The sequence below is a fragment of the Fundulus heteroclitus genome, chromosome 19, assembly GCF_011125445.2.
Source record: "Fundulus heteroclitus isolate FHET01 chromosome 19, MU-UCD_Fhet_4.1, whole genome shotgun sequence".
Classification (NCBI taxonomy): Eukaryota; Metazoa; Chordata; class Actinopteri; order Cyprinodontiformes; family Fundulidae; genus Fundulus; species Fundulus heteroclitus.
In genome coordinates this window covers 31315817-31330010 of record NC_046379.1, presented here as the reverse complement: position 1 = coordinate 31330010, position 14194 = coordinate 31315817, and the positions used below count along the sequence as shown (strand labels likewise).

Here is a 14194-nt window from a genome sequence, read left to right as displayed (position 1 = left end):
TGAAGTTGTTGTATCCTCAGTCCACCATGAAAAAAAAAAGACAGTTCAAATAAACCATTAAAAACCCAGAATGAGGCTTTTTGATGAGTGGATGAAGGCGTGTTGCCATACGTCACAAAAAGGAATAAGCAGTTCTAAGAGTTTTTATTTAGCAAAGAGAATCACAAATATTAGTGCAAACATTTTTTTTCCTTTTACTGTATATCCTAGTCCTTGCCTTAAATGTAAATAGAATTGTTGGAATGATTTTATCAGTGTATGATTTACAGATCAGTGGGAGTATCGGTACTGAACCAAAAAACTATAATCAAAATGAAGAAGCAGTTGATAGATCAGCATGGCGCAGCCGAGCCTGGTTATGGAGCGTTAACATTTCCAGTGGATACGTTCATGGTGGAAACTCTCCCCCATCACTGGATGTGGATTAAGATCCCAGCTTTCTGCTGCCCATCCCATTAAGATATGTAGTTCCTTAAGAGACCGCTTTATAATTTGCTCTTTGTTTAGCTGCACCCAGTTTTCCTTTTTCTCCCTGAAAGTTTCCTTTTTGACAAAGCGTTCTGAGTTTGTTTTCGTCTAACCTCTGTTTTCTGTTTGTTAAGGTTTCTGCATGTTGCGGTTGCTTTTATCCAAAGCAACTTGAGAAAATGAGCAACAATGAGAAAATGATGCGGTTAATACCACTGGCAACAATAAGCTCCTTAGACAGAAGACCACTAGTCAGGCTCTGTCAGAGGTGACAGCATAGAGATGGAGTTTAGGCTCAGAGGGGAGCGAATACGAAGGTGTGACAGTTTTCTTGATAGAATGTTGTTTTAGAAGTGGAAATTGATATAAGAAAGAAATAAATACCTTTATTGCCCCACAGGGGGCACATTTGGGTGTGAGAGTGGCTCTGTGAGTTTTTTCCTCTGCTTGTTGTTAAATGTTTCATAAAGATTGATGTTTTGATGTTTGGCCTGGACTTGTGTTTGCTCGGCGCTGTAATTCGGATGTGTCTGTTCATGTTTCAGAAGAGGAGGGTGTCTATAGCTTCTCCAGCTCTCTCCATGAGGTGGAAGACATGGTAAGTAATACTATTGACTGGAATCGCTTCCTGCTCAGGACTTGCTTAACAACATGTTTTTTTTTCCATCTGTTGAAGTCTACTGTTTCACTCTAGCCTCCAAGAGCTGTTAAGGTTTGGGTATCAGCAGCAACACAGCAACAATAATGTTTTTTTTTATTTTTTATGAAAATACCCCAAACAGACTGTTGTCATGCCCCGGTTACATGGATCATACACACTGTTACTATAAATTTGCACCAAGGCCGCAGCCTTTCATATTCTTTCTAACACTACTGTAAACCTAGATGCACTCATAGGCTTAGCGCTCTAAAACTCCAGTTTTAACAGCAAGAACTGGAAGGGGATCATTTTAACCATGGACAAGACATTTCGGGCATCGACCCAGTCGGCCTGAGGGATTAATATCGTCATGTCAGCTTAAAGTATGTTTTTTATCATTCTGTTCATGAGAATGAACAGATTATGCCAGGACTCCCGGTTTAAGGCATGCCATATAGTTGTAGTCATGGACTGATTGAGTGAGAATCCACTAAATGATATTCATCCGATTATCTGGCAGCCCTGGTTCTGTCAGTCTGCCCCAGCTGTGGTGAATGTAGCTGGTCAGCGTGTGAACGGGTGAATGACAGAATGCAGCTTGAAGAACTTTGGGGTCTTCAGACTTGATAAAGCGCTATGCAAGCACAGGGCATTTACCTTTATCAGTCTTTTACAGTGTTGAGGGGGAATGTTGGGCCACTCTTTTTTCCAACATTGTTTCAGCTTATTGAGACTTGCAGACTCAACTCTGCTAAGGTTTTTCAGATCATTGTCCTGTTGATGATTCAGTTTGGCTCCAACTTCACACAGCTGGCCTCACATTTGACCCTACAATACTTTGTTGTACAAAGCATACTTTCTTATGGTCAGGTCAGTGTCTGCAAGGTGCCAATGGCTGCAAAACAAGCTCAAATCACCACCACCACGGCGCTTAAGAAGTTGCTATAAGGTGTTTGTGCAGATGTGCTGTGTTTGGTTTTCACCAATCGTGATATGCAGGATGGCCTTAAATCTCTAACAATAGCTGATCTGTCTGATGTACAGTAATCCTGCATGACAAGCAGAGAATAAGTAATTGCTAATACTATTGCTGAATGCTGCCATCGTGATATTGATAATGAGTTACAGATAAGGCAAAGCAACTTTATTCGTATAGCACATTTAAGTACAAGGACAATACAAAGTGCTATACATGATTAAAACATAGGAAAATAAAAACAGAATAAAAGCAAGTAAAAGAAACAGTTGGAATAAAATGTAGTTACTCATATTTCCCCCGACTCTTTTCTTTCTGTCCGTCTCACAGTTATCCACCATTTGTTGTGAGATTTAGCATCTCGGTCACTACAAATATACATCAAGTATGGGGATAGAGGGCCGTAATCATCTGCCAAAAATGTTATTAGCATGCATGACGCTTGAAAAATGATATCCGATGAGACATCTTAAGCCGTCCTTTGCCATTGCCTTGTTGCACACATAGATTTGACGTTAATGATTGTGATTTGACATATCGTGCAGCTGTAGTGGACGGTGTCCCAGAAGTATTTTTTGTTCATTTAGATGCTGCTTTGCAAACGTTTTTCATTCTGTTGTATTCTTTGTAGAGAGTTGAGGCTCTCTCTGTGTCAAGACTTTTCCAAAAAGACTACACTTGTTTGGTCTTTTTCTGACTGTCGTGCAGTGAACCTCCACATTAAACCTCCTATCTGATGCTGGGGGAGTCAAAATGCTTCTTAAATCTGCTGGTGAAGATTCTCAGTCATCCAGGTCATGGTCATTCCAAAAAAAGTAAAAAATAAAACAACTGGACTTGTTTTCCTCTTAAATCCTATGGGGAAAATAACAAAGGAGTTTTTCTGTGATTGTTTTTCATAGTGTTTTCATTGTGATTTTGATTTCAAAATGTTTGGGGTTCTAAGTGTAAAACAGGTAGACTGGTGAATCAGTGCATGCTGTGCTGCTTTCAGTTCTAGACCATGATGCTCTGGACTTCTCCAAAGTTCAATTATCTTCCAAATAAAGCCCCCAGGAATGTGAGCAACATACAATATTTAAACCTATGACTCCTTCTCTACAGTTGTGAGGACTGGTTTAATTTAAGATTACTTTACTGTTCAGATTAAAGTCATTAAGAACCAGTTTGATTCTGCCTGTTGTGTCCCACCGTGTCCTTCCTGCAGACCTTTGACTCCTCCACCGTCGAACAGGTTGGAGGTCGTGACCTTCTGTTGACCCTGCTGACCAAGATGAATCAAGGAGTTTCTCACGGAGGACAGAGGCCACAGCCTGAGGTGTGTTGACTAATTCTCTCTATAAGACATTGACTTTAAAACCAGAGTCACAGAGATTTACAGAGGAACTCTAAAGTTTGACTATTAATTTTAGTAAAGTGTCATAAAAACTTCCACTCCCTCTTGAGCCTTTCCCTGTTTTGTCACGTCCAATCACAACCCTCAACATATGTTTTGGGATTATATTTGGAAGGGTAACACAGAGTGTTACCCTGCGACAGACTGGCGACCTGTCCAGGGTGTACCCCGCCTCTCGCCCAGTGAACGTTGGAGATAGGCACCAGCAACCCCCGCGACCCCATGAGGGATAAAGCGGTTTGGAAAATGGATGGATGGATGGGTAACACAGAGTAGTGGAAAAATGAGGCATGTTACAGATTTTATTTTTTTTCACATTTAAATTTTTATTCAGCACCCTTTAGTTTGGTACCCCTACATAAAATGTCTGCATGTATTTTAATCCCATTACAAATCGAGCTGCTTAGAGACCTTAGAGATTTGTTGAGGTCTGGTTCTACAACGATCTCCCAAGCTTTGATCATCTCCCAGAGATCTGTTCAATCAGTCACCTGAACATGGAGAGAGGATGGACCCCCTACAGACCTGTCAAGACACGGAGTTCCACAGAGAGCCTTAATCAGAAACATAGCCAAGAGGACTATGGTAACTCTGGAGGAGCTGCAGAGATTCACAGCTCACAGAGAATCTGAGACATGAAACAGGAAGAAGAAAGTCCTGTTTATAGATTTGAACAATGGTGTTGAGACAGCAAACATGTTGGCAAAGGAGCTCTGCTAATAACAGGCCAAACTTAACTTCTGCAGACCACCCTAAAACCTGGTTGTGTCAGCGTCAGGCTGTGGGGATGCTGTTCCTCAACAGGGACAGAGAAGCTGGTCAGAGCTGATGGGAAGATGGATGGAGCTAAATACAAGACAGTGCTAGAGGAAAACCTGTTAGAGGCTGCAATAGATCTGATACTGCGCTGTAGGTTCACTTTCCAGCAGGAGAACCACCCTGAACATACAGCCAAAGATCATATGGACAACCTACTAAGGGGTGGCCAAAACTTTTTGTTACGTGGACCGGAATTGTCAAGTCAAAAATATCCAAGGGCCTGGCGTGCTTCAGTGGCTCAGTGGTTGGCACGCATGACCCGTGTACGGAGGCCTTAGTCCTCGACGCGGTCGACCCGGATTTGAATCCGACTTGTGTCCCTTTGCCGCATGTCTCTCCCCCTCTTCCACCCCCTTTCCTGTCAGCCCACTATATGAAAAACGAGCCACTAGTGCCATAAAAACCTCAACAACAACAAAAATACCCAAGGGCCAAAAAATTAACAAGAGTATAAGCAAAAAATATTTTTTGAATTTTGTTTACCTGCTCTGTAAAATATATGATCATTTTAATTAAACAAATTAGTTAGATTTTATGTATGAAAGGGATGTGTAAATCAGAGTATATCCAAAGTTAAAAATGGTTTTGCTCATTTGCTTTATTAAAAGACGGTCACCCAATTTGCAAATTATTTTAGACTTGATTGAAGAAAACTGAATTTGTTTTGGTCTAGCAATATAAGAACAGGATGTGGGCAAGTGTTTCTCTGAAAATACTTGCTGTATTTACCTAATTTAAATAAATTAATTCAAAACAGATTTGAATTCACAAAACTCATGCATGTGAGTTAGTCCTTTGATAGATGTGGTCCTATTTACCATGAAATTAATGAGGATCCTAAAAAGGGTGGTTATTAAAAGATGAATACCTTGTTTCAATTGTAAGATCTTAAACCGTCTGTAATAATTCTGCCCTAATTAAAAATAAAGTTTCCATCTGCATCAGCCTTTTGTGCTGGTGGACCTGATCTTTCTTGAAATGCAGTTAGGGGGGCCGCACAAAATCAGTGCAGGGGCCGCAAATGGCCCCCAGGCCGCTCTTTGAACATGCCTGGCCTACATCAAAGTCAAATTATATGGAGAATATGTGGCAAAACCTGATGTTTGAGATTTTGAGATGCTGACTGAACTATTTTGGAAAGAAGAATGGCTAAAAGGTGACCTGCAGCAGTAAATGCAGTGAAATAAGGTTAATAAAATACAAGGTTTGGGGGTTCAGAGATGCGTTTATGGGATTTTTCTGACCATTCTTCCAGAAACAAGTTTGTAAGATCAGTAACAGAGGTTGGCTGAGGAGGTCTGATTTGCAGGCTCTCCTCCAAACCTAACACTTGACACAATGCAGTCAGTCAAATGCTGTTCTCCTAGTACCTGCTAAACCCAGACTCCTCCACTGGGCTGACAGACAGAGAGGCATTACTCCTCCCTCCAGAGAACATGTCTCCTCTGCTTTGGAGTCCAGTGGCAGCGTGCTCTATCCCACTGAGTTGAATGCTTTCCATTCCAAAGTTCTGCATTGCTCTCGGGGATGTTTGGCTTGAATGCAGCTGCTCAGCCATAGAAACCCATTCCATGAAGCTCTCTCCAGACTGATATTGAGATAATCTGAACATCAGTCTGTAGAGTGAAGTTTGGAAGTGTCTAACTACTAACATAGTTGTTTACCACTATGTTTCAGCATTCACCAACCCCACTGTGTGATTTTAAGTTGTCAGTCAGCTTAATTTAGGTGAATAAGTGCTTGTAAACATGAACTTAAGGACTAATAGGATGTTTAAAAAATCCTAAGGAGGATACTTTTTTATTTAACCTAAATATCAGCTTCTGCCACAAATCTAGTGAAATTTCTAAAATTCTCCTGTGGCTTTTGTTTTGGGTTACCATTCCAAGACTATTATTAACCCCTGCCTGGCTGATCCTTACACGTCTTTCTGGAGGCACCACTGGGCACACCCATCCCATGTTTTGACACATGAATAGCTGTGGCCATCCCCAGCAGGACAACATTCCTGAACACCCTGGCAGACTATAATTTAGAGCTCTGGGCTTTGATGAGGACCCTTTATGTTTTAATTAACTTCTGTTAGTGAGTTTATTTTGATGGGACAACTGAAGATACCATTGCCCCAGAGCTCCACACCACCATATCCCACCTGGAACATCAGCGGCACTATGCAAGGTTACTCTTTGTCGACTTCAGTGCCACTGTTTACCTCCCTGACAGACCAACAGCGAAGGTTTTGGACATTGGTCGACTTCCTTCTTACTGGGTTGAGAGTCCTCAGCCTTAACACCAGTTCTCCCCAGGGTTGTATAATTAGCCCTATGCAGGATACTCTATACAGTTATGACTGTGTCAGCAACCACCCAACAATGCCATCATCAAGTTTGCTGACAATTCCACCGTGGTTGGGCACATCTCTAGTGATGACTAAACACTATACCAGCACAAGGTCACCAAGTTGGGGGTATATTGATAGCAACTTAGTCATCAATACTTCTTAGACCAAAGAGATGATTGTTGACTTCAGGAGGAGGAAGTCCGGTATCCCATCACCATCAGTGGGGAGTGTGTGGAGAGGGTGGCTCCTTTAAGTTCCTGGGTGTGCACATGGATGCAGGTGTCCGATGAAGAAGCCAGCAATTGCTCCACTTTCTGAAGAGCCTCAGAAGGTTTGAGCTGAATCAACCAGGCAGGACACCGGGTGTCTGAGCTGCCGCCCTTGGGGCAGAGAGTGATCTACGGGAAGTGCTGACTAAAGCCTCATTTCCACTGACCCTTCTCAATTTGGCCCGGTCGGTTTTACTCTGTGTAGTTTGTGCTGCGACCGGCCGAGAAATGCCGATTGTTGACTGCAGACGATTCTCCCTGTGGCTCTACGCTCTTTTAGGAAGAGTGAATGCTGCTGGTCAAGAATTGATGCAATGAACTAGGTTCCCTTAGATAGGAAACTTTTTGACCAATCTGTATAATCTGACTGAATTGGCCTTGGAAAGTGCCTTGAGATGACATGTATCATGAATTGGCGCTATATAAATAAGATTGAATTGAACTTTGATGTCCTCACACTGATGTCCTCAGTAAGTATTTTAAACAAGGATTTGTGAGACAGACAGACTTCCTTCCTACCTTCCTTCCATTCTTGGAGAAAAACCTTCTCATTTCTCCTCCCACTAAGGCAATCACTGAAAAGCAGTGTTCACATCAAAACTTCGCTCGAGTTTGACCCTGCTCTTGAGCACGGCCAGAGAAACCCTGCTGGCCCTGAAAAAAACTGTTGCTGAACTGCTTGCAAAGCAAATGAAGCGGAGTAGGTCGCGCCAAAGTTAGGCAGTAGAAACGGGGCTTTAGAGACCATTTTTACACCAGTGCAATAACTCTGATCATTGCCTCAGTTCCTTAAAGGGGGCCTCGTGCAATTTATATAAAGTGCAGTTTTTATATGTCTTGGCTGCATCGTTTAAGTGCTATTTATTTTATTTATTTCTCTATGCACCTTATGTTGCTCAGTAAACCAATTTTGTTGTACGCAAAACAACAAAACCATGTTACATGTTGGTACAATTAGGTTTTTTGATATTCTAAAAAAAAATCTAACCATATTTTATTTTGAATTTTTTTTTGTTTGTTATGTGTTGCTGGCTACTAAAAAGAGAAATTTAGATGAGAAACGAATATACATCTACCATTTATTGTTACTGAATTGATTTGTTTACTTTTGAGTTCATGGACAGCTCAGCGGTTTAGTGGTTATGCTACATTTTATGGCTCTGAACAGGAGGTAAGTGAACAGTGTTAAACAGACAGACTCAGTAACCTTTGACCTCCTGCATCTTTAGGGCTCCTGGGGGAGAGAGGAGTTGGAGGACGAGGTGAGCGTGGGGGAGGTGGGAGACTATGGGCACGCTAAACCTCAAGGCCAGAACAAAAATCTGAGTCGACAGGATGAAATCTCGGCCTGTGGACGAACCAGTCAGCCTGCAGGTACAAATGTTTTTATAGTATGTCTGAGCTGTTAAGGGAATAGTTGTAATGAACTTCCTGATATTCTATTTTCCCCTAAGTGTGATCGCAGAACTGCTTATGAATGAAAGCACAGCAGAAAACCTTCATTTTGAAGAAACAGGAAGGTGTTGTAATGAGGAGCCAAACTTTGTTTTTATCATCTAACATATATAAAAGGGAAAAAATTAGGAGACTGAACAACCTGGTTGTTTTACTAACATTTTTGCAACAAATGGATTTTTAGTTAGAATTTTCAGAATGCTAAGGAAATTTCAAGAAATATTAGTACATAATTAAAACCCGAAGAAAAAAATGTTTTAAATGTTCTTTTTAATTTTGTAATGTGAAAAAAACAACTTCTGTTGAGGAATACATTTTTACATTTTAGGACACCCCCACAATTGCAAACAGACATATCACATCACAGTATCAGTATCATCAAGATTCTTTATCCTATAGTATACAGGATGGGGAAGGGTTATGGTTAAATAAGTTTTACTTCTTCATACCCTTTTCAGGCATTGACTAAATAAGGTGGTGTATATGTGTATGTGTGGGTGTTTAACAATGGGTAAACATGTTTAGAAAAATTTGTTTGTATTTCTTTTCCATTCATATATAAATATGTATCGTATTTTTTGGACTATACGTCGCTCCGGTACATAAGTTGGATCAGTCAAAAAATCCGTCACAAAGAGGACAAAACATATATAAGTCGCATCACACTATAAGTCTGATTTTTTTCAAAATTTATTTCACACAATTCAAGACTAAAAACTGACATTTTATCTGGTAAGGCAATTTATTAAATTACACAGCTGCATCCACACCTGTCTGAATAAAGTGGAACATAATTGGGAGGTTGAATGGGGTAAATAACAAGCATAACAAGCTACTAACTCACACTGGGGAAGTTCTCGTCAGTGCATTTCAGCGTAACGGTCCGTTAAGCTGAAGGTTGTCAAAATTACACTGAAATTAGACCGTGAGCGTAGCAGTGCTATGTGCTAAACTACCATTACGACGCTGATGTTTGAGAGAAACATAAAGCTCACCTGCATCAATGAAGCTGTAACCCGCCCGGATAACAAACCATTAGCTAGCGCCAGCTGTTATTAGCTTCACAGATAACAGCGGAAAATACGGTAGTTTGGTGTTGTACTAGCACAGCAGCATGTTTATGTGTTTATATAGATGTCTTGATAATTAAGGTGGAATGTCTAAAGTAAATAACCAAAAACAACAAATATAGCCTTGAGGTCATTTTCAATAACAATGTTCTTAACATCTGTACCACAGTTCAGCATCCTTTACAGTCCAGACATAGCTTCATAAATGCCTACCATGAAGCACTGGCTGGGTTTTATTTTTATTATTTTATTATATTAAAGGTAATAAAATCAGCACTACATGGGGGGTGAACGAGTCCCTCACTCTTGGGCCGACTCACATACTTTCATTTGACTTTGACTAAGAACAATCCTAAGTAAAGTGTCAGTACAGCTGCTGCTTTTGTAGCCTGAAACAGAAGCTGAATGCTTTGTTGGGTTCTTTTAGGAGTTAAAATATAGAAGCGAACTCTAGTTGCTGCTGCTCTCCTACAGGCTTACTGATGTGTAGGGCAAACTTTAGAATAAGCTTTTAACTGTTTCAGACATAACTCTCTATGGGGGTCACTGAAGTGTATGCATATTGGTGATGATCTCCAAACACTTCCAGGTTTTCTGCAGGAAAATAAGTATGGAAAATACACAGCTGTCTGAAGAACACATTTAGTTGATTTTGAGCTCCATCTTCATTCTCTCTGGTTGTCATGGAAGCATGTCTGAGCTCACACCTACCAGCTCAGCGCTTCTGCCCTTTCCTACCAGCATAACTCTTCAGGCAGTCAGAAAGTGTGTCTGTGTGTGTGGGCATATATAGCTATAGTTGTGTGAATTGCACCATTGACAAACAACCTACAGTGTGTTGACATGTGGACAAAAACCTGGATAGGTTTAGGTCTAAGGTTTGAACTGATCTATTGAGTTTAGGTTAGGGTGAGGTGTGTACTAGTAATGGTTAGAGTCAGGGTTAGGCCATAGAAAGGAATGGAAGTCAATGCTAATTCCTCACAATGATACCAACACCTGTGTGTGTGTGTGTGTGTGTGTGTGTGTGTGTGTGTGTGTGTGTGTGTGTGTGTGTGTGTCAGACCTCAAATTTGTTCAGGCTGCTCATTGGGAAGTGATTTTTGCCGAAAAGCACAGAAACATGTCTATGCAGCCTGCAGAATCGTTGCATAGAGACAGGTTATGCAGGAATAAGCACTGATTAATACCATTGGTATCTTTGTGAAATAATCATGAGAATAAGAACCAGGTGAAAAGGCAGCCAGCTTTTCTTTGTCTTGTTAACATGTTCAGAAATTGCAGGGCTGCACTGTTGCTACGTTGCCGTGGAGACTCGGAGAGTGAACAGAAGACGACTAAGAAAATTGAACTGATAGATTTTTTTTCTTTGTTGAAGTGGCTTGTGTTTTCTTTCCACAATGTTTTGCTGTATTGTAGCCGTTCAGCTCTCCCATCAGATTTTTTTAAGTGTTTGGAAGAGGAATGAACCTGTGCGGATGTGTGTGGTTGTGCCTTAGCGGCTGTGCAGTGCTGCGCTGATGCACACTGGGCTCTCTGTTTCTGAGGTTTTAGCTTTACACTCTCACACTGAATCCTTTCACAACCCAACTCAGAGACTTTTCATTCAGCCATGGAGCTTGTGAAAGCTCGTCTTCATTTTCCAGGTTCCTGCTACTGCTTCCAACCAAATGGATGAATTCCCTGCCCCCACATACAGAGCCCACCCAGCTTGCCCTTCACAATCATAATGCTATACAGCAGTTTCCTTTCAGGTAAACTCTTCTCCCTCCTTTAGCTGGAAGGATTTTAACCAAAGCTGTGCCTCTCACCGGCCAGGAAAATATTACAGATGCACTAGGAGATCAGCTGGTGACCGGAATCCGCCAATCATCAACTTGACTGGCTCTAACTAGTGATCAGCATGGAAATGAAAACTAAAAAAATAAGCAATTTGAAAAACGGTCAAACTGAAAGATGAAGCAATATTATGGAACATAAAAACAATGCAACTGATTTTTTAGCAAGTAGCTCAAACTTGTCTGTACACTAGACTGGGCACAGCTTGATGGTTCTGAGGCGTAAACTCCTTATACATCATAGTTAATAAATAAACATCCAACCATGAACCCCTGTGACAGATCATTTTGTCCTTTCACATCATACAAGTCAAGTTTATTTGTATAGTACATTTCAGCAGCAAGAAGGTTCAAAGTGCTTTACATCATGAAAACATCATTAACACATCAAAACAATCCCTGGTTGTGACACCAGTAACAAGCATTAAATTGCATCAAGTGAAAACATCAATACACATCAAATATGTGGGTCAATGGTCCTGTTATAATGAGCCAAAAGTAAATCTAAACGGGTGGTTTTCAGTCTTGAATTAAAGGAACTCTGTGTTTCAGCTGATTTGCAGTTTTCTGGAAGTTTGCTCCAGATTTGTGGAGAATAGGAATTAAATGCTGCTTCTCCATGTTGGGTTCTGGTTGTGGGTATGCAGACCAGACCAGAACTAGAAGATCTGAGTGGTCTGAAGGGTTGATACAGCAACAACAGGCCTTTAATGTATTTTGGTGCTAAGCCGTTCAGTGATTTATAAACTAACAGACGTACAAGGCGATTCACCGGAATCACCGGTTCAGTGAACTAACAGCTGATGTTGCTGCATTTGCAGAATCAAAGGGGTGTGGCTTACAGCTGACAGGGTTCTCCCCAGGGTTGAGCTCTCTGTTGCCTTCCTGGTGCATGTTGTCCAAATGCATTCAGTGCTGTAAAATGCAAGCAAAGTTTTTACACACCATTAGCTTCATCATATTCTGCTGATCAACATATTTCTCTGATTAAACAGGCGTTGACGATACAGTGCCTCTGTTTTGTGTGCAGCCGTGGACCAAACAGCTGATCAAACAGATCTCAGATCAAACACATTTAAATATTATACAAAGGTAACAAGTAAACCCACAATGCAATGCTTCATTAAAGAAAGGTGTTTGTTATGAAGGAGGGACCTCTGGTCCACATTACTGTTGTGTGATTAGCTGTGGCTAGCATGCTACTAGGCATGTTATATTTGGGTTACTTATTTAGCATTTTTTTGCTCACCTATTTAACTAGCATCTGTGATTCTGTTGAGAAAGAGACTGAAAAAGGTGAGTTTTTCATGTTAATAAAATACTTTTCATACTTCTCTTTGTCATTTTTTAATCTCCATGGTATCAAGTGTTGAATATTTTTCTGGTATCGAAGTCAAGTTTGAAATTTTGGTACTGGGACAACCCTAGACATCAGCCATGCTCTCTTCACCCACTTCACTTACAACTGCTCTGCTATTCACCCCATAAACCTGGCTGTGAAGTTTGGTTCCTACCCATTTCTGTCCAAATCATAGAGATGCCGATTTGCATTGGATTAGTGTTTTCACAAAGCCTCTGAGCTCAGCAAAATATAGCAGGTATTTTCTGGATCTGATTTGTAATTTTTTGGTTTACAAATTACTGACGTGGCCGATTTGCACAGGATTAACAACACAGACGATCTCAGCAGTCACTACACATCGCATGTAATCCCTAGGTAAAACTAATCCCGTCAGAATACGGTTTACACCTTGGATCTGTAACCCTTTCCAGACTGATAAATATAAATTTAAATATGTTTAATGTCTTTAGCTCACACCTGGACGTGTTGCTTTTTAGGATCTTGTAACCTACTTCATGTTGTCATACAGGTTCTAGCATAGCAGTTTCGTGATTTTACAAGTCCAAGAGTAATCAGGTCTGAGACTGTGAGGTAAAACTAAACCAAAAAATGTGGTTGCTTAATTCATGATTTAACAGAGGGAATAACTTTTTTACACACTTCCAGGTTGGTTTAAATAGCTTTTTCCCTTAAGAAATGAAATCATCATTTGAAACCTGTTTTTTTATTAGAAGACAAAGATAACTTCAGGTTATCTTTATAATTATATTTTATAATTGCGTTTGTTTGATGATCTGAAATATTTGCAGGTCAAAAAACTTTAAAACGGAAGAGACCCGTAAGTGGGAAATACATTTTTTTGCAGGACTGTACAATTATTGAAACAGAAACGTAAAATAACAGATGTGAAGGTAACAAAAATGGTTTCAGTTCTGCTTGTCAAACATTGATGTGCGTAAAATTTCTGGTAGGGATATTATCCAAGCTTAGCAGTGTCGACAGGTTTCGGCGGCATTGAATCTGATCAGATGATCAGATCTTCTTTTTTTTTTTTTTTTTTTTTTTTTGCAAAGTTGTTTGTAAATAGATTGCTCCTCCTTTTTGCCCAGGACACTAATGGTTTGGTGTTGTTGTTAAATTTATTATTCAATATTAATTTCTGTCCTAACCGTACCTAACATATTTGTATGTTAGGTACGGTACGAATGTATAACACCTTATTTTAGTGCAGGGGTGTCAAACTCATTTTGGTTTAGGGGCCGCGTACAGCTTAATCTGATCTCAAGAGGGCCACACGAGTTAACTCATTGCAAGATTAAATAGAATTAATAAATGTGGACTTGTTGTTGATTTTTATATTAAGTTAATTTCACTTTTACACAATATATTATGAATAACCTCAGCGTTTTGAAGAAAAGTATGTGCAATTTCAACAATACTTTTACTCAGTTAAACATTTACTTGTGCATTATGCATAAGAACTGATCACAGTGATTGTACAATGTTGAAAAACATTTATTCACATTTTTGGAACTTAAAAACACTGTCCTGCATGACAAAATACATCAAACAGATAAAAA

At 40.2% G+C, this 14194-nt stretch overlaps 1 protein-coding gene across 4 annotated transcripts in view; it reads left to right on the top strand.

Moving 5' to 3' along the window:
- Positions 1-14194, top strand: part of kiaa0586 (KIAA0586 ortholog) — a 58840-nt gene that overhangs the window by 43331 nt on the left and 1315 nt on the right. For all 4 annotated transcript variants that reach the window (XM_036151071.1, XM_036151069.1, XM_036151070.1 and 1 more), the window contains exons 22-24: positions 1014-1066; positions 3292-3402; positions 8139-8283. In XM_036151071.1, coding sequence (XP_036006964.1) covers positions 1014-1066; positions 3292-3402; positions 8139-8283 — 309 coding nt within the window. The remainder of the gene's footprint in view (positions 1-1013; positions 1067-3291; positions 3403-8138; positions 8284-14194) is intronic.